Below are 26,045 nucleotides of genomic sequence, written 5' to 3'. Positions count from 1 at the left end.
TTTTCTATTCTAGCTGGCCCCATTCCTGAGATATAGTGTTAGTATTTAATATTGCTTCCCAGTGTTTCTCTATGATCCTGCTAGCCTTCCTATAGTGAAAATATCTTTTGGGTGCTAGTCACTATAAGGAGATTTTAAAATTACATTTCTACTCCAGCCGGGACGCCGTGGGCACCAGACTAGGTTTAACGCAGAGGACTCCTCACTATCAAATACTACACGGGAGAACCTCACCCCCCGTCCCGATCTTCTGGACTATAACCCATAGCGAAGATTTTTCTCGCTTCACTGCAGTATATGTAATTTGAACAAACTGCACTTTTTAACCTTTTTCCACACACCTTAGCGCGTGTGTTGGATTTTATTCACACGTGGCACCACCTTTTGCCACTCACTACCTGGTCCTGACGAAAGTCCCGTACACTTTTCTTTTGGGACTGAAACATGTAGACCGCCAACACCTAGACAACTAAGTAGTCATAATTTTTCTACCACATACTTTTATTTCACACCCTGGGCAGCCACTAATAAAATATTGGGCAAGGATTCCCAGAGGTGTATTTTATTACTCACCTTCATCCACATCACACAACTGCACCACACCTGCTCCGCTGTAGTCAGGCGTTGAAGCACAACCAGGCGGCATTCGGCTGCCTGGTTGGACCCCGATGATGAAGCATGACACCAACTAGGTTGGTGTGTGAGGGGTTTATAAACAAAAGCTATTGTGCCCAGCTGAGTAAGCTTAATTTACAAGTGACTTGGAATACCAACTAATATTTCACTACCTCCACACAGTGGGCCAGTCCAATTTGTTTTCACAATTACATATCTGGGGATGGGACTCGCCCCTTAAAACCCTTGCTCTCTCCATTGATTAGCCTACTTTTTAAATACCATGCATCTAGCCTTCTGGGTTACAAGGCATATATAGGGGTGACTTATTAATATTTAAATGGCAGGTTTTACCTGTCAAAAGGGTTTAAAGTACACAGAGCCCTAAAGCTAGCCACACAAATAGAGTTCATCAAAGTCAAAAAATTGAGGATGACCCTGCAGAAAAGCAGATTTCCTTCAACTATCAAACTTATATTTGCATTTTTAAATACTAACTAAAAAGTGGGATTTTTTTTAAATCTATCATAGTTCCAAAGGTTAACATCAATTGTCAGTCATTAAAGTATGCATCTTAATTAAAGGATGATAGGTGACATAAATCAAATGGTTTATTATTCGCAAATGTTAGAGTAAAGGATGTGGAGCATGTGGGTTAGCTTCCTATTTTAGCGTTACATTTTACGGTGGTTTTAGAGGTTGGAGTAAGGGACATAGAGTACACACTGGGGTTTATCCCATTACACTTGCATTAAACAAAAGATGATATTCCTTTTTTAAATAAACATTAATGCTCCAACATTCTGGCTCTCCCCACTCACTGCTGGCTACAAATGCAACTATTTTTGGAACTGGAAACTGTGAATATACCAGTTACAATGTGCTATAAATGTCTCTCTACAACAAACATACATAGTCAGGCCATGCTGGCGACACTTTTTCTCTCAACTAATTTTCTTTTCATTTTCTTAAACGTTGGTAGAATATTCACTATTGCTGTGATTTCAAGTTATGCTGATTTGTCTACTGACAGTGTGCACACAGAACCATTCTCATTAGTGAAGCAGCAAGGTTTGCTATCTAGGGGACCTCTAGCTCCACATGAAGGTCACCTGCACTAAATAGCCCTTAGTAAGTGGTATGATTAACAACAGAAAGGTTAAAAGTGACTTGACTCATTATATTACACCAGGGGCTAAAAAGCTTTTCAGACACATATGGTTGTGAAGGTCCAGTGTATGGGTGCCAGCATCAGAAGCCAAAACTCCTCTCGTGAGCAAACCGAACACCCACTCCAGCGACAGTTACATTGTGACCTCAAGTTACATTCTGCATCCCAGAGAGGAGGTTCTGAGCTGCAGTTGCTTTACATGTGTGACCCTGTCTTGCTGATTTGTTGCACCGGTAGGTGAAGACCACCTTCCTTCCTTAAAGCAGGTTAGAGGATCACATGTCAGACAGCATCATTGACTAGTAAAATTCATTGGGCAAGTTAACTGTTTTATTTTCAGGTGACTAAGTCCTAGTTGTTATAGCATTGCACAATAGTTACTCCAAAGTGTTGAGCATCACAAGCAGAATATGTTACAAATTAGGTTAGTTGAGGTAAAAAATGCTTTTTTCTGTGCAAACGTTAAGTGAACGCATGAGGATAAAGTGTCACAGTGGTGGATAGTGTCATTATGGTACATTTTGCGGTGTCCTGATAGATATGGGGCATTGAGGCAGAAATGGACCAGTGCATAGTAGTTGACATAAAATGATCTATCCTGGGGGAGCGTTCAACCCCTTTGGACAACAAATGGCAGAGAGAAGACATTTATTTGTATGTTAAGAGAAGATCAGGACTCCTTGGGCCTCAATTAGAGCAGTTGCTGTGCTTCACAGAACTTGTGGATTGAAATGAGCACTACCTGCAAAGACATTCTTGTGTAAAAGGCGAAAAGTGATTTAGGTAGTTTGTGGGAGATGGAATTGGGCTTGAAGGGTAGTAGAGATTCTGTTTTTAGATACAGAAACATCATGAGGCCCATTAATGGAGGCGTCCTACAAGTTATAACAGTTCTGAAAAGCAACACCAAAAAGAGCCAAGCAATGTGGGCTATTCCATGGTTGCACTAGTATTAATCTACACATTCAAAATAGATGTAGACGCTCAAATGTACACGACCCCACTGCTAGGGAATCGTTTTATACACATGATTTTTATAGAAACCTGAACCAGGAGCGCTTTGTATCTTTGTAATATATCCTTCCTATTTTTAGGATATTACAGCGAACAGTATACCCAACAATATAATTTGATCAGCCACAATTCCATGGGTAACATTTATATCACATGGAGTCACGAATTCCTGTTGAAAATTCTTCTTTTGTTGATATTCTTTATGGACATAAGTTAATCAGCACAGCCATCGCGTTTCGTCCATGAGGCCTTCATCAGGGTTTGAATTTGTATAAACAAATCCCTATCTCCAATCACTCTAGTTGATGCCTCTGCTCAGCACTGGATAGGCCTTCAAACAATAGCCAGAAAAACATTCAATTCTTGTTACAAATCCAATTTCGGTGAAGTAGTTTTCTAATGCAAACCCTAAAAATAGGAGAGATATATTACAAAGATACAAAGCGCTCCTGATTCAGCTTTCTATAAAAATCGATATTCATGGAAAGTTGAATTCATTGTTTTGCAGCTTTGTTACTGTACATGTAGTAAAATTAAGAAAACCTGAGATTTGTTCAAATTACTTTGAAGATGAGGTGAGTTCCTTTTTATTGCATCTCTAAAATATTTCTGTTTTCCTTATTTCATATTACAGTTTAACCTTCATCTCACTGGGGACATCCATGCTATCACTGCCGCTAATAACCTAGTGGCTGCCGCCATTGACGCTCGCATGTTTCATGAAAATACACAGTCTGATAAGGTAGGAAGTTACACAATTCCTTTGTTTTATTTAGTCATTGTAGAACCCTGTATTCATATGTTTCACAGTCAACTCTCCATTGCTAAGCAGCTTACTTTTTTTGTTTTTGAAGGCTCTCTTTAGTCGTTTGGTGCCTTCAAATAATGGCGTTAAGAAGTTCTCTGACATACAAATTAGAAGGCTTAAGGTAAGTTTTTTTGTTGCACCTTAGGTTTTAGTCTATAGTTTTCAATGCAACCAGACTGTTTTTTTATTTAGCCCATATAAAGTACATTTTTCACAACATACAGAATGAACATCTGTTTTAAAAATCAAGTTGCTGTGACTCAATACTGCAATAGTCTTTTGCCAGTATAGGTGCTGGAATCCTCTTGACAAAATGCAGATTGATACGCTTCTGGTCAGTTTAATTAAATCAACTCTGAGCCAAGTGGTCACTAAAGAGGCTAATCTGGTATTACTTGTCTCAAAGAGTTGAGAAACATTTTCTGCGTCATGTTTTTGACGTTACTCCTATACAAATTGGTAATGTAGTGAAATTGCAATTGAGTGACTAAGTGACAAAGCTAATCTCAGTTCTTCCAAAACATAGCTCTTAAGGACCGTTTTGAGCCACTTGCTCCTCACACTGGACAAAGAAATGGAAGTGTTACTGTTTTCTCAGACAATATGATTACATTAGCTTGCCTTAGCTTCTGTCATCTTGTTTTCCAGCATCTACTAGTTAAGAAAGGGAAAGGGCTGGCCCAGCCTTAGCTGATCAGGCCAGATCTATATATGGTTGTCTCCCTGGGAGATGTTAACACATGTTTGACTAGTGTATTCACAGTGAAAATAAGGAAGGCACCCCTGTGTCCTCTTTCCAGGGGAGTATCACCTAGTGCTTCCCTTTAGATGAGCGCTTGCTTGTTCATTATTAATTTTCAGTGTTGGCATGTGTATTATTTCTCTTGCCGCAATACGAAATAAGAGAAAAAGCAAACCAAAATAATGATATCAAATTGTTTTCTACTGAGCCCACTGAAGCACTGTTGCTATAACCCCACATGTGTGCTCCATTCAGTGTTACTCAATTAACCTTGGCTCGCTAGCCATCTGGCCACCTGGATGTGCTACACCAGAAATCCCCACAAACTTCCTTTTGGGTTTTGCGACACCATAGTTGTGTACATAAAACCTGCTTTGCTCGTTCCCATTTATGTTGATCATTTTTCAATCTCAGCAAAATCCATCACAAGATGATCATATACAAACTCCGTTAGGATCACTGCATTCTCACTCAAAACAGCCCAGGGCCGTTACATTTGACTTCCATTTCTTTATACCTGATGTTGTAAGGCCTATAGAAGCCTTGTCTGTGTATTTTCTGAACTAGATGACCACATACTCGGCTCCATGTTTTCTTTTTGAGGACTCCTTAGCTGTTGTATGCCTGGAAGTCCTAATGGGTCTAGTGCAATTTAGTATAGTTCATTGGATCAGTCTTGACTCTAAGATGAATAAGTGTTGAGCACTATGTAGCCAACCCTCTAGGATTCTAGCATTTTTCACACTCCTTTCAATTGCTTTATACATTCTGTTTACCTGGGAGGCAGGGGTAACAAATCCTAAGAGTACTTGTCAGCTAGAATCAACCAAGATAACAACTTAATTACATTTTTAAACAAGAAGTGCCTTACTGGCCTTTTGGTTGTGGAGGGTTTCGTGGTTTCAATCTCTTCTTTTAGCTGCAATTAGATAGAAGATTAGAAAATCTCCACGGAATTAGCCAAGAATTGGTAAAGAGCAAAATACTATTCCACTAGGCATCAGCATTGATATTCTTTCCAGCAGTTGGGGCACGTAATCCCCTTCAACAGACCACCAGTTTATAGAAGATAAGATCTTCGAGCCCTTCATAGCTGTTGACAATTGAAGGTTTGCTAACTTTTTCTTATTTGTCATCATTTTTACTTATCTCCCTCACCGGTGCACCCACTGCTTCTAGACAGCCCATCTGGCAATGACAGCAAATACTCTTTAGTGTGCCCTTAGCAGGACAGAGCCACCTAGTGGGAGGCAGGTCAGCCTCCTCCTGCATGCCTGTCAAAACATCACACAACAAATTGGTCCTGCAGACTGTCCAACGGCGCTGCGCCCTGCCATCCCTTTTCGACTCACCACACCTGCCACCTACAGTGGAATGCCTGTCTGAGGACCGCCTTTCTTCCTTATGCCAGGATGCACAGGTTATTTTGCCCAAAGGAGCCATAGAGGGGGTACTGGCTTCGGAAGTGGGAACTAGGTGTTATTCTTGCTACTTCCTTGTGCCTAAGAAGGAATGAGGCCTCTGCCCTATCCTGGATCTTCGCCCTCTAAACGGCTTGCTGTACAAGGAAAACTTCAAGATGCTCACCCTGGCCCAGGCTTTATCTGCCCTGGGTCCCTTAATTGGTTGATGGTGTTGGACCTACAGGATGCTTATTTACAGATCCCTGTCCTGCAGGCTCACTGTGCTATCTGTGGTTCAAGGTAAGCCACAAGTACTTTCCATTTTCGGTGCTCCCTTTCAGCATCACGGGTGCCTCTCTGGTGTAACAAAGGTTATGGCAGTGGTTACTGCTCATCTGCAGATGTTGGAGGTACCGGTCTTCCCATACCTGAAAGTTTAGCTGTTGAAAGTAGGCTCTTCACAGTCAGTCAAGAACCACCTCCAGACAACGGCGAAGCTCTTGACATCATTAGGGGTTTCAGTCAGCCTGCTGAAGTTGCACATTAATCCTTTTGCAGAGGCCTTGGATTGGCTCTGTTCTTTCTTAAAGAACAGGTCTTCTCTGCGTTGGCAAGCTCTAACTCCTATCCGTCCTCATTTGGAGTTCCACAGGGCTCAGTGCTGAGCCCACTATTATTTAATGTGTCTGTCCGTCCACTAGCAGAGGTTGCTGAAGAGGCTGGTTTGTCCCTTTTTCCCTACGCTGACGATACCCAGATCATCTTTTCCCTCTCTTCTTCTAAGGTTTCTGAATTCTCAATCCTTCAGTTAGGATTGAGTAAAGTTGCATCCTGGTTGCAAAACAACCTACTCAAATTAAACGGGGACAAGACTGAAGTCATGATCTTAAATAAAAAAACAGGACCTTTGGGGACCACAACATTGTTCCTCTGAAATGGGAGCTTTACCTATGCAGGTGCATCATGTTCGTAATTTGGGTTTCATCGTAGACGAGCAACTGTCAGTGAAACAATAAGTCGCCTAGGTGCCCTCTACCTGTTTCACTGTTCTGAAATGGCTAAAGAAGATTTTATGGATGATTCCTCTGTCAGCATAGAGAACAGTAGTCCATGCCCTAATTACTTCTAGACTGGACTATGGCAACGATCCAGAGACTTCAATTAGTGCAAAATGCGGCTGCTAGACTGTTTTATCGTGTGCCTAAGTTCTCCTCTATCTCAGGTTTTCTTCGTGACCTACACTGGCTGACGGTGGAGAAACGGGTCAAATTTAAAGCTGTGTGCTATATGTTTAAAATTAAAACAGGAGTGGCCCTGCAATATCTTCAAGATCTGGTTTATCGTTATCAGTCCTCGTGTCCTCCGCGCTCCGCCCAGCAGACCAGGTTCGTTGTCCCAAAATTCAGACGTATTTGTATGCGAGGTCGCTCCTTCTCCTATTTAGGACCGACCCTATGGAATTCTCTACCTGCTTCCCTACAAGAGGAAACCATGGGCCAGATGTAGGTAATTCTATTTTACCGACTCATAAATACCGAATTTTACCGATTCGGTATTTATGAATCGGTAAAATAGAAGGTGGGAGATTTAGGTAAATTCGGTAATTGAATGGATCTTACACTTGAGCCTGTGCAATCTGCACCTCAGTGCATAGAGATTGGGCAGCAGCAGTTGAGTTCTTTTGATCGCTCACTCAAGGTCATTGATGTCATCCTGGCGACCAGGCGCAATTTCAGGGAATCTGTATATGCAGGACACTGGGACAAATTTCTGCGTGGCTTGGTACTCGGCAGCTGGACCCTTTGTAGGCAAAATTGTTGGATCTTGTATATGCTTAGTTTTGGCCCAGCAAACCCTTGCTCTGGGCTCAGTTAAAGGTATCCTTTCGGCTGTTTCAGTCTTTTTACGTTTGTGGGTCCAACCGTCCTTGTTCAAATCAATGATTATGATTCGTTTTCCAAAAGGTTAGCACCATATGTTTCCATTAACGCCCTTTGAAATGCTACAGTGGGAGTTTAATCTAGTCCTCACCTCTCTGATGTGTACACCTTTCATACCAATGCACATTTTTGCACAGTCTTTCATTGTGCCTGCTCACCTGGAAACAACCTTCAAATGGCGATAACATCTGCACACCAGGTAAGAACATCAGGCCCTTTCGGGCCAGCCTCCTTATACCACTTTTTTCCCAGGCAAAAAACTGGTGCTAAGGACTCGAGCTGCGTTCCAGCCAAAGTTGATGACACCTTTTCATTTCAGACAAGCCATCACTCTGCCGACCCTTGCTATGCCTAATCCCTCAAAAGACTAAGACTAACTCCATCATCTGAATCCCATAAGAGTGCTCAGCTTTTACATTGATCGTACCAAGGAATATCGGGCAGACGACCAGCGGTTTGTGAGGTTCTCTGCAGCAAAGAAGGGCAAGACAGTGCATAAATTGACCATCTCTGGATAGATAACCTCTATTAAAACTGCTATGCATCGGCTAAAAAGCAGCCTCCAGAGACCTATGGGTTCATTCCACAAGAGCCAAAGCTGCTACCACTGTGTTTTCACACTGAGTTCCTGTCCTGGATATTTGTCAGGCGGCTCCATGGGCTTCATTGATCATGTTTACGAAGCACTACTGCCTCAACAGTGAGGTCTGTCAAGATGGGCATTTTGCATGGTCATCCCCACAGGACTGTTTAGGTTGAGCGATTCCACAGACCCACCACTTTGGGAGGTACTGCTTTAGTATCTATTTACAAGGTGAGTAATCTGCAACTAGAAGTATCAATTGAAAGGACAAGTTACCTACCTTCGTTAATGCTCCTTCTGGTGGATACTCTATGTAACTGCAGATTCCTCACCACTCCCCACCTCTTAATTCTCTCGAATGGGCTCTTGTATTTAAAAGGATCACGATCTAGGAATGTGCACACTGGTTTGTTCAGTCTGCAGATAGGCTCTGAGAACATGACAGTGTTCATGAAAGAAACTGACATCAGCACACATGGGTGTTAATCATATGTGGCTCCATTGTCACTTCCGGAGCATATTGTTGTTGAGCCAGAGTCGCATAGCGCCACCTGCCGGAATGCAGGAGCACTGCTTTGAGTTTCCAGGATCCAGTCTGGCACCTGGAGATACTCAGAAGGTGAGGAATCTGCGATTCGATGAAGTGTCCACCAGAAAGAGCATTATTGAAGGTGCGTCACTTGTTTTTCCAACCCTAATTTCTACGGTCACTGGGACAATGATGAATGCAGCAGCAGTACAGGAGGTGCATGGACTGCACCCCTATTTAATTCCAGGCCCGGACTTGCCGTAGCGGGCACCGGGCAATCCCCTGGTGTGCCGCACGGGTGGGGGCCGGTTTTGGGCCCCAGGGGGCCGAATTTGTTACAGGGCCGTTTTTGCAGCATAGCTGCGAAATCGCCCTGTAACAAAATCGGCCGAAACCGGCCCTGGCAAAGAACTCAGCGGCACCCCCAACCCCCGGAGAGAGGAGGGAGAGGGGCGGCCGAGCACTTTGCCAGGGCCGGTTTTAGGGCCATATGTATCAAAGCAAAATGGGTTCGCAAACGCCAAAATTCGCAGAATTCCGGTGTTTGCAAACCCATTTTCGCTAAATGGTATGTATGTAACATTTTTGGTGCAAAATAAGGAATCGCTAAATTTGCCATTCCTTATTTTGCGATTGCATTTAAAGAATTGCACATTTTGCGATTCCTTAAATGCAATGTATCAAGGAAAAAAACATTCCAAAATGCCATTAAGGAATCGCAAATTACCACCAACTTCTAGTTGGTGGTAAGTTGCGAATTCATTTAAAAAAGCATTTTTTTTAAACATCTAAAGGTGCCATGTGACGCTCATACATGCCCTTAGGGCATGTATGTGCGCCATATGCGCACACATGTCATTTTCAGGGGTGCAGCATGGTGTTCTTGAGACACCCCAGCACCCTTGAAAATATACACAATTTGCGATTAGCAAATTGCGAATCGCAAATTTCCCCTTCATTCCTATGGGCCTCCTGGCCCATAGAAATGAATGGGAAATTATTCCTTAACCCCTTCGACGCTCATGACGAGCTCAGCTCGTCATGAGGTACACCTCTCGTACACTCATGACGAGCTGAGCTCGTCATGTAACGCTGGTTTTCGAAATCTTCAGCACACCGCGGTAAATCGTACCGCGGTTAAGGTGTTAATTGCGATTAGCAATTTGCTAATTGCAATTAAGGAATTTTAAGGAATCGCTAAAAAGAAGCGATTTCCTACATACATACTATTTTGCGATTTCTAAATAGCGATTCCTTAAAAATCGCTATTTAGGAATCGCAAAACGGAATGTTGATACATATGGCCCTTAGTTCCCAGTCCGCAATGTACGTCATCTGTTTCCGGCTATTTGCTGGACTTATAGGTGAGCTTGATAGAAAAAACTTCCTTTAACTTTTTAGGTTTTGCCTGCAAGTGCGCACGTAGTGCGCATGCGCTAAAAAACCTTTTGAGTTGTATGTGGGATCGATGACCCGCCTCTGTCTCTCATTGGCTAGCTCCATAAATGGAGGCTAGCCATTGGGAGACAGAGGCTGTCAATCACGCTTTCTCGGGGAAAACGCGATTCGGGGGTGTTTCTCGGGCTTTTTTAAGTCCCGCCCCTTTGTCCCGGGCCACGCTGTGATTGGCTGCCGGCCCGGGACACTCCCGTGACGTCATTTCCCGGGCCGCGCTTTGATTGGCTGCCGGCCCGGGACCTGACTTGTTTTAAAGGCGATGGTTGGTGCTGCAAGACTGGAATTTGCACAAAACTCATCTCAAAGAGTATGAACTTTAAAACAAACAACATTTATTGAATTAGACCCGTTATTTTGTATACCATGTGAGGACATAGAGAAGAAGTTACCTGCTGATCGTTACATGCAGATCGTTACATGCACCGCAAGAACACACCAGAAACATGCTTTCGTCGGACACAGGATCGCACATAGTGTAATGGTCAGAAAAGCGTGGCTAAAATCATGCCTCGGTTGCGTGCACCTAGCAACGTAAAATGCAATCTATGCGAAAACTCCCGCATCAAGCGGAGGGGGGAGGGCTCCCCAAAGTGGATCTTACCTCCCGCCTCCCGACAGAAGATCTTAAATTGCCTCAACTTTGGTTTCCAGAGTATCCGACTTCAACATATGGAGCAGCGAGAGGCAGTGGGAAAGCTACTTCGAAGTGATTGACAAGCTATGGCACGGCACGGGGCGGGGCTTAGGAGTTGGTCCGCCTCACCTATCCTGCGATTGGTTGGTTAAAAGAACTATCCCGCCCCGGAAAAGAGAGCCCTCAAGCCACCGCCCCTTATACTACTGCCCCGGAAGAGGCAAATCAATAGCCAACCTCACGTGGGTCGGTGCACCAGGCAGGGCACGCTTGCTTTCTTCGTTTGCTTACTTAGTTCTTGTTGCCGCCTGGACAGGCTGTATTGTTAACGCTCCCGACTGTAGACGGAGCAGAGCAGGCGTCAGACGCCCACTCCTGGGACCTGCGAGCAGCAGTGAAAGAGCACAGGGTGGAAGCACTGTCACCCGTTCGTTCTTTGAGCTGTGCTTGTGGCGGTGCCAGGCTGTGAATGGGAAGGGGGGTCGGCGGAATGCTCCAGACAGCCCGGACTCTCAGGGAATCCCTATTTTAAAATATCCAGCAAGGTCATGCAACAGGCCGTCGCACTCTAAATCTGTGTGTTGCCTGTGCTTGTTTATACCCAGCCGGCCACTCATTCTTGTAAGGGTTCTAGCTTGCTAAATTGTATATTTCAGCCTTGCAGATTCTGCTCAGGTAACACTTAGGCTTTCTTGTTCTGAAGATTAAATAGCTCAATGATTCAGCTGAGATATGTTTAGAGATCTGTTTTTAAAGCAAACTCCCTCCGAACAGTTTGAGTAAATTAGATTTTTATCCAGAAATAGCCAGAAAGGATACAACAGCTAGCAAGTATTCAAATGTTTCTCATAATTCTCATGTTGTTGTTGACACGAGGGAAGTTAAGACAATGACCATGTCTGGTCCACTGGTAACTGTTGTGACCGGGGCGTTAGTTTTTTTGGCACTGCTAGTAGGGGAACATGAGGTTACAGTTCTGGGTTAAGGTTTCGAGTGTGTGTGATCATTGTTTTGTCTTTTTAAGTGTATGTTTTCCAGCAAACTAACAATAAGTTAACAAAGAGCGGGCAGCGCAATCGCCGGTTATCATGATAGAAGTGCAATGCCTCAGATTTGACAATGATTTCATGTTTTGGACACGTTTTAGTTCGAATAAAATGCTCCGCACATAGCAGGTTTATTTATTCTGGGATGTCGATTGTGGGCACGTGCAGAGTGAATCGCTCTCTTCCGGCTTTAGCAGCTACCATTGCTGTTTCACCACTGTCAACTTAAAAATATTCTATCCCAGGGCTATGGAATCTCATGTTTCTTTTTCACTTGACAGTATTCGCTCTTCACTGAAAGTAGCCACGTGCTTCTGAGAAATATAAGCAATAACAGAGATGCTGCTGGGAGCATTTTAGGTGGGCAGCAAACTGGGCACACTTTGGAAAACTTAATTCATGCATTTGTGTGTGTGTGGATGGATTTTCAGAAAGTAGACAATATAGGTGTTTTTTTAAGGAAACTGTATGACAGAGTCCACTATTGTATATCTTTTTTAATGCAGCAGTCAATCTTCAAATCTGTATGTGACTTTTCACTGCACTATTATGAGAACTGTTCAGTGCTTTTTATTATTATATTACAGATGTTCACGTTCTGGGACCATGATTAAGCTATTGCCATTGTAAATGACAATGTCATTTATTTATCTGTTTTCAAAACCAACACATAAATAAAAATGTTGTCATTTACAATGCCAATAGCTCTAACTTTTGCAAAGGCGAAACCGTTGCATTGTAAATGCTTGTTTTTAGTTATTGTTAAGTTGAATATTACGATACGCAGAATGCATAGCCATATTAAGAATTTGGTAAACAACTTAACGCATACTCGTACTTGGAGCCCAAGAAATATATTAAATATTATTGGTGATAGTCACCAGAGCCTCTTATAATAGATGTACCAAGTGTATCTAGCTCATAGATGTCTTTGGTCGAGGTCTGAAAAAAAATAGGCAAGCTCTGCATTGCAGATAGGCTGTTTTATCTGTTTTCTTGGTTCCACATGTTCTGAATCCAGTAAACACCTGTATGAATTTCCATAGTCTACAGAAAACCTGTCTTGCCTGCTCGGAACTATAACCCGCTGTAGTTCTCTAAATGGCCTTTAAGGCCATTATCCCTTGTGAACGTTTTACTCAGTACAGTATAATTCCTGTTATAGGTTTCTGCCTTGGGAATGAGGCATAACATCAGTATTTATTCCCCCAAAATCTGCATGGTTTGCCTTTTTTCCAGACACATTCCCAGGATAATTTCCCCGGTTTTTTTTGTCCGGGGTGGATGGGGAGTACGTAGAGGGGTGCATTGCAGAGATGCACACAAACTCTGGTTTGCAAAGGCATCAGAATGTATTACCCCCTAACTTGTAATCAGACCATAGCGTTCATCTTTCCAATTCTAAGAATATTCAATGATATAAAGATTGTTTTCCACTAAAATTATTTTAAAAACTATTGTTTCGTGAATATGCATGTCAAATTAAACCTGGCCCAATGTGCCGTTCTGATAGCCTTCTTGCTCCAGATTTTAATCTCTTTCTGAGATGCAGAATCTTATTTGAAGCGGCACAAGAAGGGCTCTTGCCTACCTAAGTGAACCTTTTATGAAATGTTGAATACATGGTTATATTAAGCAGTACGTACCCGAAACTCTGACTCATGTGTGAATTAAAATGTGTGGATGCGTTTGGCTGCACTTTTCATTAAAAGCTATTTCTGGCCTTTCTGTTCCTTAGCGTTTGGCAAATGATTTTCTAAGATTAATTCTCTCTCCGCCTCTGCTGTCTTGGCAGAGCTTGTTTTTCTTTCAAAATGTTCTTGTTTTGAAAGGGCCCTTTCGAAGTCATCACAGTTTTTTCCTGTGGGTGTGTTTTTAGATTGCAAGACTGCCATGCGAAATAAATAAAGTTGTAATTTCTTGCTTGCATCCCTGAGCGTTCTGTCTAATGCATCCATTTACATGAATGCACTAATGTAGAATCCAAGCAGGTGTGAAAGACATGTCGAAAAATAAGGTCAACTCACCTGTGATCGGTGGATAGAGCAAGCATTGATCATGTTGTTCTCTTCATCCCTTGATGGTTCTTACTCAGGGTCTTCCATGCACTGATTTCCATTTCGTACATTTATGCTGTTGAAGCGTATATTCTTTATTGCCCCTTCCTCACATTCTAAAAAAAAATGCACACTTTGACTACAACCAGCATTAAAAGGAAACTAAACAAAAACACAGCTAAATGTTAAATGGAACAGAAGGTACCCAGATTCAACGACTCCTACAGTTATTGATTTTGGCCATCCATAATTTTAATTTTCCTTGAAGGAATTATGGGAATTAAAGTGGCATATTTATAAGTTGCCTTACTTAGTCTGGAGTATAGTTTTTTCCCTATGCCATCCATTTGATCTTTTCATGGCTTATGACGCCCACATGTGTACAGTTAGAAGTCACCTAGATTTTTACACTAAAACATGTATCATTTGCTCTTACAACTTGTGTTTCTTCAATCCCAAACCTGCATGTGCCACCTTGTGGAGAGATCAGACCCAACTTCCAAAGCTTTTAAACCAGAAGCCTGCTTGACTAGTGCCACATATTCACGCCTTGCTGTGTAGGCTTCCATGCAACCTTTCCCTTTATTGATATGTTTCCTAATCAGTTGCCTTTTCTCTGCCAACCAGTGTGGACCAGAGTCTGCTTTTCCTATACTCAACCTCTCTGTACTTTTTTACTTTGTCTCTTTTGTTTTTTAGTGGATCTGCTTCGTTCTCTTTCTTAAGCTGGGGTAGCCTCCGTATGGTATCCAAGTCCAAGCCATGTGCATTGTAGCACAATCACTTTGCAGATGCTCACCTCCTGCTTGTCCAACCAGGCAAAGACATTTGGAGCACACCTGCACTTTATACTTTGCATTTTATGTTGAAGAGGCATTGGCCATGAGGTGAATGCAGGTATTTTGGAAGTTGGTGCCCACCTGAGGGATACAAACAATTGACTTGCGGAATGCTTCATTTAATCACACAGGTCTTATCCAGTCCACCGGGGACAAATCAACCTTGGAACAGTCCATCTCAAACTGCCAGGCCAGTTCCATCATGAAGCAGACCTCAAGCAGCCCCAGACCGGTTTTGGGCTATTTTGTTCTATTCAGTATGATGTTGCTTGGTTCCAGTGACACAGTGAGTGTGGGACTAATTGTATCGAGAAATACAAAAAGGTGATGGTTTGAATACTTGAATTAATCTCATCCACTGCTCATTGTCGTATCCCAGTCCTTCGTTGCTTTTCCCGCCATGCCACCTCAAGCAGGACTCAGCCGTGGCCCTGTTCCAGTAGGGACTGTCACCATCTTAGGCCAAACATCATTAATAAGTCTCAGACAGGTGGACCCACTGTATTGCACAGATGTCTTTCCTCCAGTTCCTAGTGACTTGTTCTGCTCAGCTCCATTATCCAAGGTCAAGGAAAAGGGTATTTCGTGCACATGAGCCGGGGAAGGGGGGGGGGAGAGTGGGGGGGTGAGGGGTGGTGGGGGGGTGAGGGGGGGAGGAGCGTGGTGGAACATGCAGACAATTGAGTAATTGCTCCAGAGATTCTGCTCACTCAGCGTCTGTGTCCCGGTGAGGCATTACACTGTCAAATTGAACTGTTTTTCTCTGGTGGTGCAACCAGTTCTTGGGACTGAGATGTCGAGCTCTTGTTTCTTCCTGGAAGCATTTCTATGGTCGTTCTCTGTGTCTGTCTTGCTCTGGACTTCTTTTTATTTTATTTTATCGAGTGCCACTCCTGGGTGGTGCAGGCGTGACTTGAGGAAGATATGGTCCTCTATTCATTGAGCAAAGGAGGAGACGTAAAAGAACAAGTTTTGGATATGGAGAAAATGTAGAAAGACTATTTTCCTACATATCTTCTCTCCATTCAGGTGGGCTTCCATACAAATCTCGTCTAAGGTCTTGAATCAGATTACAAAGTTTGTCTTCTCCCCGAATTATATTTACATGAGGAATTGCCTCAGACTGATCTCTACCCACCCTTTGCAAGACAACCGCACTACAACAGGTTTGTTACTTCTAACTTCACACTTTTCATACCTCCTGACACAATTCAGTTCGCCTTTCACCCATATCGGCACCTCTGCCACACTCATACCTCGCTCTTGCTTTTAGCTCATTCGTACATTCCTCTCTTCCCAAATATCAACCTAAAATCCTACAGCAACCCAAGCGCAAAACCCTAGCGCCCAATTTCTGAAATAAAATTCCTTCTATCAAACTATGACTTCTGTATTTAAATCTAATGTTATTTTACAATTAATTATGGCCATGGGTTTAGTCTTTTGATCTCGTACAGATGCTTTCGCTCCTTGGCGATAACCACTACAGAAGAAACTTGGTGTCAAAGTTTTTTTGGTAGCATGCCCACAAGACGTGACTCTTCCTCCAACATCTGCCTTGCTCCAGATCTGCTTGGCTTCATTAACTACTGAAGCCCTATTTGTGATCCGACTGTCACACACACCAACACTTCTGTGTGTGCTTGCTTTCTCCGCCTCCTTCTCCGCCCCTTCGTCCTGTGATCACTCTTAGTCTTTTAAAATGTGCTGTACGCCTTCCGATACCAGAGGGTACACGAGCCACCATCTTGGGCCTGTGCGCCCTCCATACAGGCCAAAACTTGGGAGACACTTGAGTACATCTTTGTTTCGGGTGGGAAGAGAGGCAAGCGGATATGGAACTCTGGCAGTTGCCATGAAGGAATGCTCCAGGACACTGGTGAAGTCCCAGAGACCCGAACCCCAGGTACCTACACAATTGAGGTGACAAATTTAAGCAGCAAAAACCTGGAGTAGCAGGGAGAGTCAAAAGAAAGGCCATGGCCACCATGACTAAGGGACGTGTGCTATGCTAAGATCCCTCCTGCCAAGCCTACTAACATCTTCTCCAGACACGCTAAAGAACAGCCCCATGTCTCACATTAATCGACTCTGTGCAGAGTCAAATAAGAGCCAGAGGGATTACTTCTTCTTCTGGCACCTTGAGATTAATGCACCTCAACCATTTCCCTTGCACCTTTCATGAACAAGAAAGCCAAGTAGCAGAGGCAACTAGGCGAGTACTGGGGGAAATACACAGCCGTATCACCTCTACAACAACAACCGCCCACCCCAGTCCCCTCACACAAACCAACAAAAAAGGTAGGCATGGCGCTACGCGACCAGGGAATCACCAAGGAGGACCTGCAGACTTGTCTCACTGACTTGCATGGTAAAATCGCGAATACGGTGACCACCTGAAATCGAACTTAGCGACTGGCCTTGCAGACATTACAAAAGAAATCCAAGCACTCTGGGAACCCGTGGCCACCAATGAGGATGACATTATAGCCATGAGCCAGGAAATAGAGAACTTGCAGGCAACCACAGCAAAAGCTGAGGAAGTCATCAAAGTACAATTTTATTAATTTTATTTTTATTTTAAGGAGTTTTATATAGTGCGAACTTGACCCAAAGGTATCGGGTATCAGAGAGATTTACATAGCACCAGTTGTGTTACATGAGGACACATTCATTTTTGTTAGGCACGGGGAGATTAAGTGATTTGCCCGGAATCACAGGATGTTCAGCGTCATTGATGAGACTCTAACCCAGTTCCCCAGATTCGAGGTCGACCGCCCAAGCTTCTCGGCCAACTCCTCTCCCCTATGGGAGAAATGCTCTGATTTGGTGGACAGGTCCCGTCGGGACAATATTCTTATCCACAACGTCAGAAACATCAGAGGCTGATGACTTGACACAATTTTGCAGAGGGCTCTTCAGCTTGATCCTCAAGGAAGACTCCTCCTTCTATGTACCGATCATCCATGCACACAGGGTAGGCCCCCCCCAAGACAGGAACACCACCGAGAGACAATATCACAAAACTTTGTTCCTCCCAGTTGAAAGATAGAATATTGCACAAGGCTAGGAAGATTGAGCAAGTCACCTATATGGACCAAGATATAGACCTATAGCAAGATCATTCACAGGCCATGCTAAACAGGAAATGAGAGTTAGCATTGATACACTTGACATCTAAAGATAATCCATGTCTCTTGGCTGAGGAAGGACATGCATGGAAGGCACGCACCTCATGTGGTAACATTCCTGAATTTACAAACAGACCCGACTAGCTTGCACCCTGATCACTATAGACTTTGATGATGCTCCGACATGCACATATACTTATTGCAACCCATGCCATACCACTGACAAGGAAACTGGGACTACCTGATAATGGAGGTGACTTACGAATGGTTATGTTGGTGGCCCAAGGAGGGGCAAATCGGCCAAAGCACAAATCATCTTCTCTTTGGGGAAGTATCTATCTCTTACTCTTGAGACAAGAATGTCTCAGGCCACATTTGGGGAGGGGGGCGGGGACACAGAAGCGGGTGAGCAGAGAGGGGAAGTTTAAGGTGAACACAGTCTATACAATGGTATGCTTGAGCTGAACAAACACGTGTTTTTGCTTATTGCTACCAGGAACTGAGCACTGGGGGTGAGTAGATTGCTCTTAACAGTACCTACAGGAGAATGGTTATAATAACTTTGTGGAACATAAATGGGTTACATTCCGCAACAAAACATCACAAGATCTGGAAGGAGGTGGAAGTTCTCCTTGATGTACTCTGTTAGCAAGAAACCCACTTGTGAACCTCAGGCACCCGCCTAATGGCAAATAAACTTTATCGGACCCAATACTTTGCAGCGACATTGGCCAAGAAGTGGGGAGTTATGAAAGGGCTCCACAAAGATTTCTACTTTGACGGAACCAGAGTGAATAGAGACAGGAGCGAAGTTCGCTGTATTTACTTGGAAGGGATACATCAGTGATTTCCTTGTAATAGCCTCAATATGTATGACCCCAACCAAGGACAGGAACTCTTTCTGACACGTCTGATAGCTGCGATAGGACAATGGGACCAACCTACCTAATGTAGGTGGGAGGCGTCCATTTAGCCTCAGGCACCTTAATAGATAGACACCCACAAGATCAATACCTACAATGCTCAATGTCACAAATATTATTACAAGGGCTATGGGAGGTGGGTTTGGTGGACGTATGGTGTACTAATCATCCTGATGTTCAGTCATTCACCTTTTCCTCACACATTCATAGGTCATATTCCCACATAGACCTGATGTGGGGACCCAAGAAGTATTAGTTAAGATCTTGACCATTAACCCGTAGCCCGATAACTGTGCCTGACTATGCCCTATCCTGCTGGGAAGGTAGGAGGCGTACCATTTACAACACACGACCAAGTTAGAAATTTGACAAATCCCCCGTAAAGAACAGACCCACTAGACAAGCACTTAGTGAGGCAATCACCCAATATTTTGAGGTGAATGCGACGGAAGAGACCTCCCCTAACATGACCCGGTACACTTTCAAGGTGATTATCCTTGGGAAATGTATTGCAGAGAAGGTGCAGATATCTTGTACAGCAATTCTATTCAGAACCGCCCTAGAAGCCGACCTCAAAGCAGCGATGAACTATCATAGGCAGACAGGATCGACAGACAGAATACCTAAATGATATGCAGGCGGCTGTCTCTCTTACCGGGAAGATTTATCTCCTGGCTACTGAACAGGCAGTGAAAGCACTACTCTTTCTGAGGCAAAGCTTCTATGAGCGAGCCAATAAGACGGGCTTGCTCGCCAGCTACATGCTCAAATGGTTCCCCAGCAGATATCTACCATCAACCGGGAGGTAGGCGACAACCTGTCACAAACTTAGACAAGATTAGGGCAAATACAGTTCTGCCTCAAATGCCCTACCTTATTGATCCAAACCAGTCGAGGTTAACCCTGCAGCGATAGACAGCTGACAACAGTAGGCGAATATTCCATGCTGTAGAAAAGGCTAAACGTAAGACAATCCCCATGCTGATCCTATTGCTGGATGCCGAAAAGGCATTCAACAGAGGAAACTGGAGCTTTCACACTAAAATACTATAAGCAATAGGACTCGAGCCATGGATCTGCACCTCGCAAGCTACTATCACCCATCTACGCGCATACTCCTAAAAGGAAAACTAAATGATTAATTTCAACCACATAGGGGCACACCGCAGGAGTATCCACTTTCCCTGTTCCTTTTTCCCTTGGTGTCGATCATTCGCTGACTGTAAGAGACAAAGGGCATGCCCTTGGTGAGGAGCAACACCCGATCCACCTATTCATGGACGACATCCTTCTGATACTGACCAATCCGACCCGCTCTAGCCCCAAAGTCGTGCAACTTGTTATGGCGTGGCAAAATATTTCGGAACTTAAAGTCAACTCATCAGCGAGACTCATCACTGGTTCAAGAAAACACTCGCATATATCCCCTGACTTAAAAGCCCTGAACTGGCTGCCTTTTGAAGCCAGAGTTCAGCTGAAAATTGCCTGTATGACACATTCGGCCGTACACCACAAGTCACCCAACTACCTCACTCACAAGCTGACTATATCAGGAGGCTCAAGATCCAACAGAAGCACAAAGAATCTCCTCCTGAAACCTCGTAGATTCCGGAAGGAAAAAACATACAAACGCTCCTTCTCAGGGATGGCACCTAGGATCTGGAATGCACTCCCGCCAGAAACTAGGCTTATCCCCTCCTCTGTACTCTTCAAGAAAGAGGTAAAAGCCATCCTTATGGCTAAGTTCACCTGAACCCTATTGCTACTGGAACAATGACAGTACATGGCTCCTATATTATCGGCTACCTGAATGCTTATCTATGTTAGACTCTTTTATGGCTGCTACTGGACCAAAATCACTGCACGGATGCTATATTATTGGTTTCCTGATTGTTTATTAAGGCTGTACACTATGACTTGAGTGCTTTACTAACTTGCAATCCACTCACTACTGCCTACTATTCTGTTTTCAACAGTGTGTTTACTCACCCTCTGGGGTGCTATAATCTTATTCGAGTCGACATTGCACGGCTTCTATATTATTGCTTATTGATTGTTATTAGTGTGCATACTCTTGTGCGATTGCTACCCTAATTAGCAAATCACTCCCTACCGAATTCTATACTGTTTTCAACAGTTTGTCTATCCTACCTACTGTTTCTGTAAAGCGCTCTGATATCTGCAAAGATCTTGTTAACGCTATATAAAACTTTAAAAATAAATAAAATAAACTATGATACATCAGAGATGCATCTGGGAAATGGCATTAAAACTAACCTAATTAGGTGGCAGAGTCTCTATGTATTATGTGTGGGTAGAGTGACAGTGTTTAAGCAAAATTTACTTCCTCAGCTTCTCTACTTGTTCCAGACTCTACCAGTCAAAATCCATTACTACGATCTCCGTACTCTGCAACAGGCCATAGAGCACTCTGTCTGGGCGGGCAGATGGGCAAGGATCTCAAGAAACTTACTGAGAACAGCCAGACAGACAGGCAAGTTAAGCTTCCCTGACATTAAGAAATATTATCAAGCATCCCAACTAAGAGTCCTGGTCGAATGAGCAATCCTTGAGACCAAGCGCAACTGGATCCACATGGAAGCGGCAGTGCTATGCCACGCCGCTTGGGTAGTCCAATGGCTTTCAAAACATGCAGGACCACCTGAATGCCAGCTCTTGGACATCCTTAGGCCCACAATGGAAATTTGGGACTCTGACAAGAACCCAGTGGCTATCCATGTTCCTGTTACTCCATTGTTTGAATACACAGAATTTTTACCCGGTATGACGGGTAGCGGCTTTGCGAAATAGACTGCAGCTGGGTGTAAAACGTTGGTGATCTTTATCAGATAGAAGAGGATAAGGACTTCGCCCAGTGCGATCTAGACTATTAACTCCATAAATATGACCATTTGCACTACTTCCAATTAATGCACTGGATCCTTCACCCTTTAAACAAGTTAGCCGCAACTAGACCCCCAACGAAGTGGGAAAACTTCTTTACGACATATGAGGACCCAAAAGGTCTTATTTACACCATTTACACCACACTAACCGAGCTATCACCAAACACGGAGCAGGTCTGTATAAAAAACAGTGGACGCAACAGCTGGGTCAAGGTATTTCGCTATCACAATGGGCAAAACTGTGGTCAGACATTCCCAGCCTAACCAAAAGTGTACAAAGTAGAGTATTGATGTATAAAATAGTGATGCGCTGGCATGTCACACCAGTTCACCTAAAACAAATGTATGACTCCGTCGAGGGTCTGTGCTGGAGGAGATGTGGATAGGAAGGGGAAACACTGCTTATCTAGTGGCGATGCCCAAAATTACACATTTTCTGGAAGGAGTTCTTTAGCCATGTAAAAGGAGTAATAAGGTATTCACTGGGAATGAACATGGCAGTGATCATCCTGGGTATTCAACCTCCGGAACTGCACCACATGACAAAGGGAGACTGCAGACTCATATTGAAGATCCCTCTGGTTGCCAACCAACAAATCTTGTTAAAATGGAAATCTCCAAACCTGCCAACAATGCGGAAATGGGCAGGGAATCTGTGGACATTATTGGCTATAGAGAAATTGACATGAACCACAAATTTGACCAACACTGGCAACCTATAATGGACTATTGACTAAAGAATGGTGCTTGGTTGCCCTAAATCACGGAGAGCATTAAAAATGGTGCAGTGAAACGCAGGACAGGCATATAGAGTCCCATCTCAGATACTGACTCATAGAATACTCGAGAAATTGCCATCAAAGTGTGTTCTTTTGACTTTTGCATGTTCACAGGTAGTTAATTTCGAACTACAGATGTCTATTTTAGGCGAGCTGATGTTCTGTTATAACTATTTCGGAATGGCTGCTTCCGAAGGAGAGTTCAAATTATTCAAATAAAAAAAACAAAATGGGGGTGGGGGGAGTTCAATGCAGTGGGTCTAATCTGACCCAAAGGTCAAGCTAATTTAGGATACTGCGTTTGGGAGGATGGGGATGGTGTGGATGGAATATTGTAGGATGTGGCTGACATTGTGGGATTCATCATACCAGTGATACTTTACCTTAATGTGCTGCTTGCTATTCCTTGTGTGGCTTGCTTGGTAATATCGTTTTACAGAATCACAGCCCATACAGTTGCTACCTTTACTAACATGCTAATTTATTCAAGCTAGCTGTACTGCTTTTTGCATATGCTCCAATGTACATAATGGGCCACACAGAGCTCCTTAACTAGAACACTCCTGCACTACCCAATATGGTCCATCACTAAACAATGTGTTAGTCCATTCTAACTCTGATGGCTATCTGCTGTTGACTTATTCCAGGTTTCCAGGGCTGTTAGTGTCCACCACTATTTTAACAGATGGCAAATTTGCTTTATGAACATTTAACATTAGTTCCCATTTAACTTTGTACCCTTCCACTGAGGTATATAATATTTTCCATAAATTCAAGGTTCAGTTTTGGCTCCAAGATGGAACCCCTTAAAAATATGTGTAGGTTTTGTTTGGCCAGAGTTTATGTAATCACCAGAAAAAGCATTAAGAAGCAGTACTGAGTGGGGCCCTTGCTCTGCTCATTTGTTGCTTATCTTCTGTACAAGCATTTGATTGGACAATAGTTGTGTACTCATGCAGTATCCATTACTGTTCATGTGCTTTGAAGTGTGCCCTACATGGTGCCGGGACAGTTTCAGGAGAGCTCTTGTTCCTCAAGGAACTTGGGGCCCAGAATACACCGGCATACTTTTGTGAGGACAGGGCGAGTCGTGTGCCCCTGTGTGTGCAGGGTAAGAGGTACACCCATGTGCAATCAGGTTGAGTCGTATGATACCCTGAGTGCAGGAAGCAGCATGTTAAAGCCTGAACTATTGGCATCGCCAGTGCATGATCAAACTGGACATGACTCCTCAGGGGATGGCATAAACCGTGATCTTCAATCCACGCCATCATCTGCCCTGCCACCACATCCTTTCGAAGTATTCACCATTTAAGGACAAACCGACAACATTAGCTGACAACCTTAATCTGTGTAATTTGTGCTTTCTGACAATAATTCTTTGGTGGGTACCTTTACCAAAAGTAAAGACTGATGGTTGTTCTTCGTGTCTGCGTGCCTAATACATTAAAATGGAGTCTATTCATCACATCCGGTAGTAGCCAAATCTGTTCCAGAAAGAGGCACATTCTTCTAAACTTTCCTATGTCCTGACTGTAACCCCAAACGTTGCAAACTTCCCCTCTTTATAGATCCTGTGTCTGTTTGTGTGGAATATTAATTAATGCAAAGATATCGCTCATGATGCCTTCCATACCTCAGCAAGAATGTCTTAAGGGAGATCACCTTCCCTAATATTACTTTTCTGTTATGGTGACACCGCTGTTGGTGTCTTCTTGCTCTCTCAATCTGAGAGATGGTTCGGTGGGAGAATGTGGCTAATGGCTCGACGACATGTATTGTATCTGTGTTGCGCTTCATACCCTGATGAGGTACCAACACGTATTTGCAGGCCAGCAAATGGGAGTACTATGGATGGAAGAGTGTGTGTGTGCGTCATATCATCCACATGATATTGGGTTGACGTTGTCAGTTTAAGAGTTGTTGCGCTTATAGTGTTTGTCACTGCACTGCGCATGAACTTGTAACTAAAAGGAGTGAAAACTATCACCATCATCATGTTAGTGTATGGATAGATAACAATGTGACTTCAGTGCGGCCTTAAATACTTTGGTGAGTGCTCCAATCATGTTGCTGCAAACGTGTAGCTGCGCTTACGCAAGTTTGTAAATGTGAGCAAAGACGCAGGTGTCCTCCTTGAGTATAGGCACAAAAAGAGCGATTTGGTGAAAGGGTGTTACCTTGTAGATACCATCGTACAGCATCTACAGGGTATGCCTGAAGTCCATAAAAGGCCGACAGAGGGGCAACTCAGAGCTATTAACATTTTACAACCCTTGTTGAGAAAGAGAGAGACCCACCAACCTGCAGGCCATATCGTGCATTTTAGTAGGGATAATTGACACTTTCACCCTACAAAAGTGGATCAAATTAGTGCAATTTCTTTGACCAGTAGTAGCAGTTGTTCTGAACAATGCTTTCAAATAGCAAAACTATAGCAGTGTACACTGTATAAAAACAATGTGTTCTTTAGGCTAGTGTGTGACCATGTCTGTGGTGTCAGCTGCAGGTGAAAATTTGCCACTTTGACTCAGCATTACAAAATCATAGCTCTTTAGATGATAATACCTAACATGTAATGTCTAAAACAATTTGATTCGAAGCAGAATATCGACATTTAAATACACAAAATAAAGGTACCACTAGGAATCTCCACTTCAGGCGCTGTGATTCAGGGCACAGTGCTGACATCGTACCAAGACTTGCAGGTAGAAAACCAACGACACCATATTCACTTTCACCGCTACCTCAAACTCCACCCGCCCTCACCCAATACATACAGCGCATCACCCATCCCGGAATTCAATCCCCTCATGGGCAAACTCCTTCTGGGAGATCTGGAATCCCATAAAATTACTAAAATCTATCGAACCCTAGTCACCAACAATACCAACACACTACCCGCCCTTCGGGAAGCTTGCGAGTGAGACCTAGACACATTAGACAATGACAACTGGACGGAGGTTGTGGGGGCACCCAGGGATGCTACAAATTTGGTCTGCCTTATTCAGTTTAACTACCTGCACAAGCCCTACTATATGCAATACTGACTATGGCACATGGGTCTGGTGGCCTCCCCAATAAGTCTACGCTGTGAGATGGCAGAGGGTACTTTTTTACATCCGGTAGGGAGCTGTACGGCACTGGATGGGTTCTGGCAGCGTGTCCCCTCCTGTGTGGGTGAAGTCCTCTCATGGGTCATACCAGGGGATCCCAAACGTCTCCTCCTCCTCCATAGGACTGAGGGTATTGGAGGTAATAGTTACAAACGCACACTTCTGTTCTTGGGCTTTACTCTTGCCGAACGAGATATAGCTAAGACATGGAATGTGGAAACTCCGCCTCCACTGTCCGTATGGAGAGAGGCATGGATCACTTCATTGGATTGAAAGTAGCTATCTATCAGGCGAGGAGCTGCCCTCAGAACCAATTAAAAAATTTGTCAAAGAATGGCAGACTATAGAGCC

At 43.6% G+C, this 26,045-nt stretch overlaps 1 protein-coding gene across 1 annotated transcript in view; it reads left to right on the top strand.

Annotated features, from left to right (window-relative positions):
* MTHFD1 (methylenetetrahydrofolate dehydrogenase, cyclohydrolase and formyltetrahydrofolate synthetase 1) overlaps positions 1-26,045 on the top strand; it is a 349,963-nt gene that overhangs the window by 197,608 nt on the left and 126,310 nt on the right. Inside the window, exons 14-15 of the mRNA XM_078660313.1 lie at positions 3,435-3,542; positions 3,655-3,729. Coding sequence (XP_078516439.1) covers positions 3,435-3,542; positions 3,655-3,729 — 183 coding nt within the window. The remainder of the gene's footprint in view (positions 1-3,434; positions 3,543-3,654; positions 3,730-26,045) is intronic.

This window comes from Lissotriton helveticus, chromosome 9 (assembly GCF_964261635.1).
Source record: "Lissotriton helveticus chromosome 9, aLisHel1.1, whole genome shotgun sequence".
Classification (NCBI taxonomy): Eukaryota; Metazoa; Chordata; class Amphibia; order Caudata; family Salamandridae; genus Lissotriton; species Lissotriton helveticus.
This window is presented reverse-complemented; position numbering and strand designations above follow the sequence as displayed.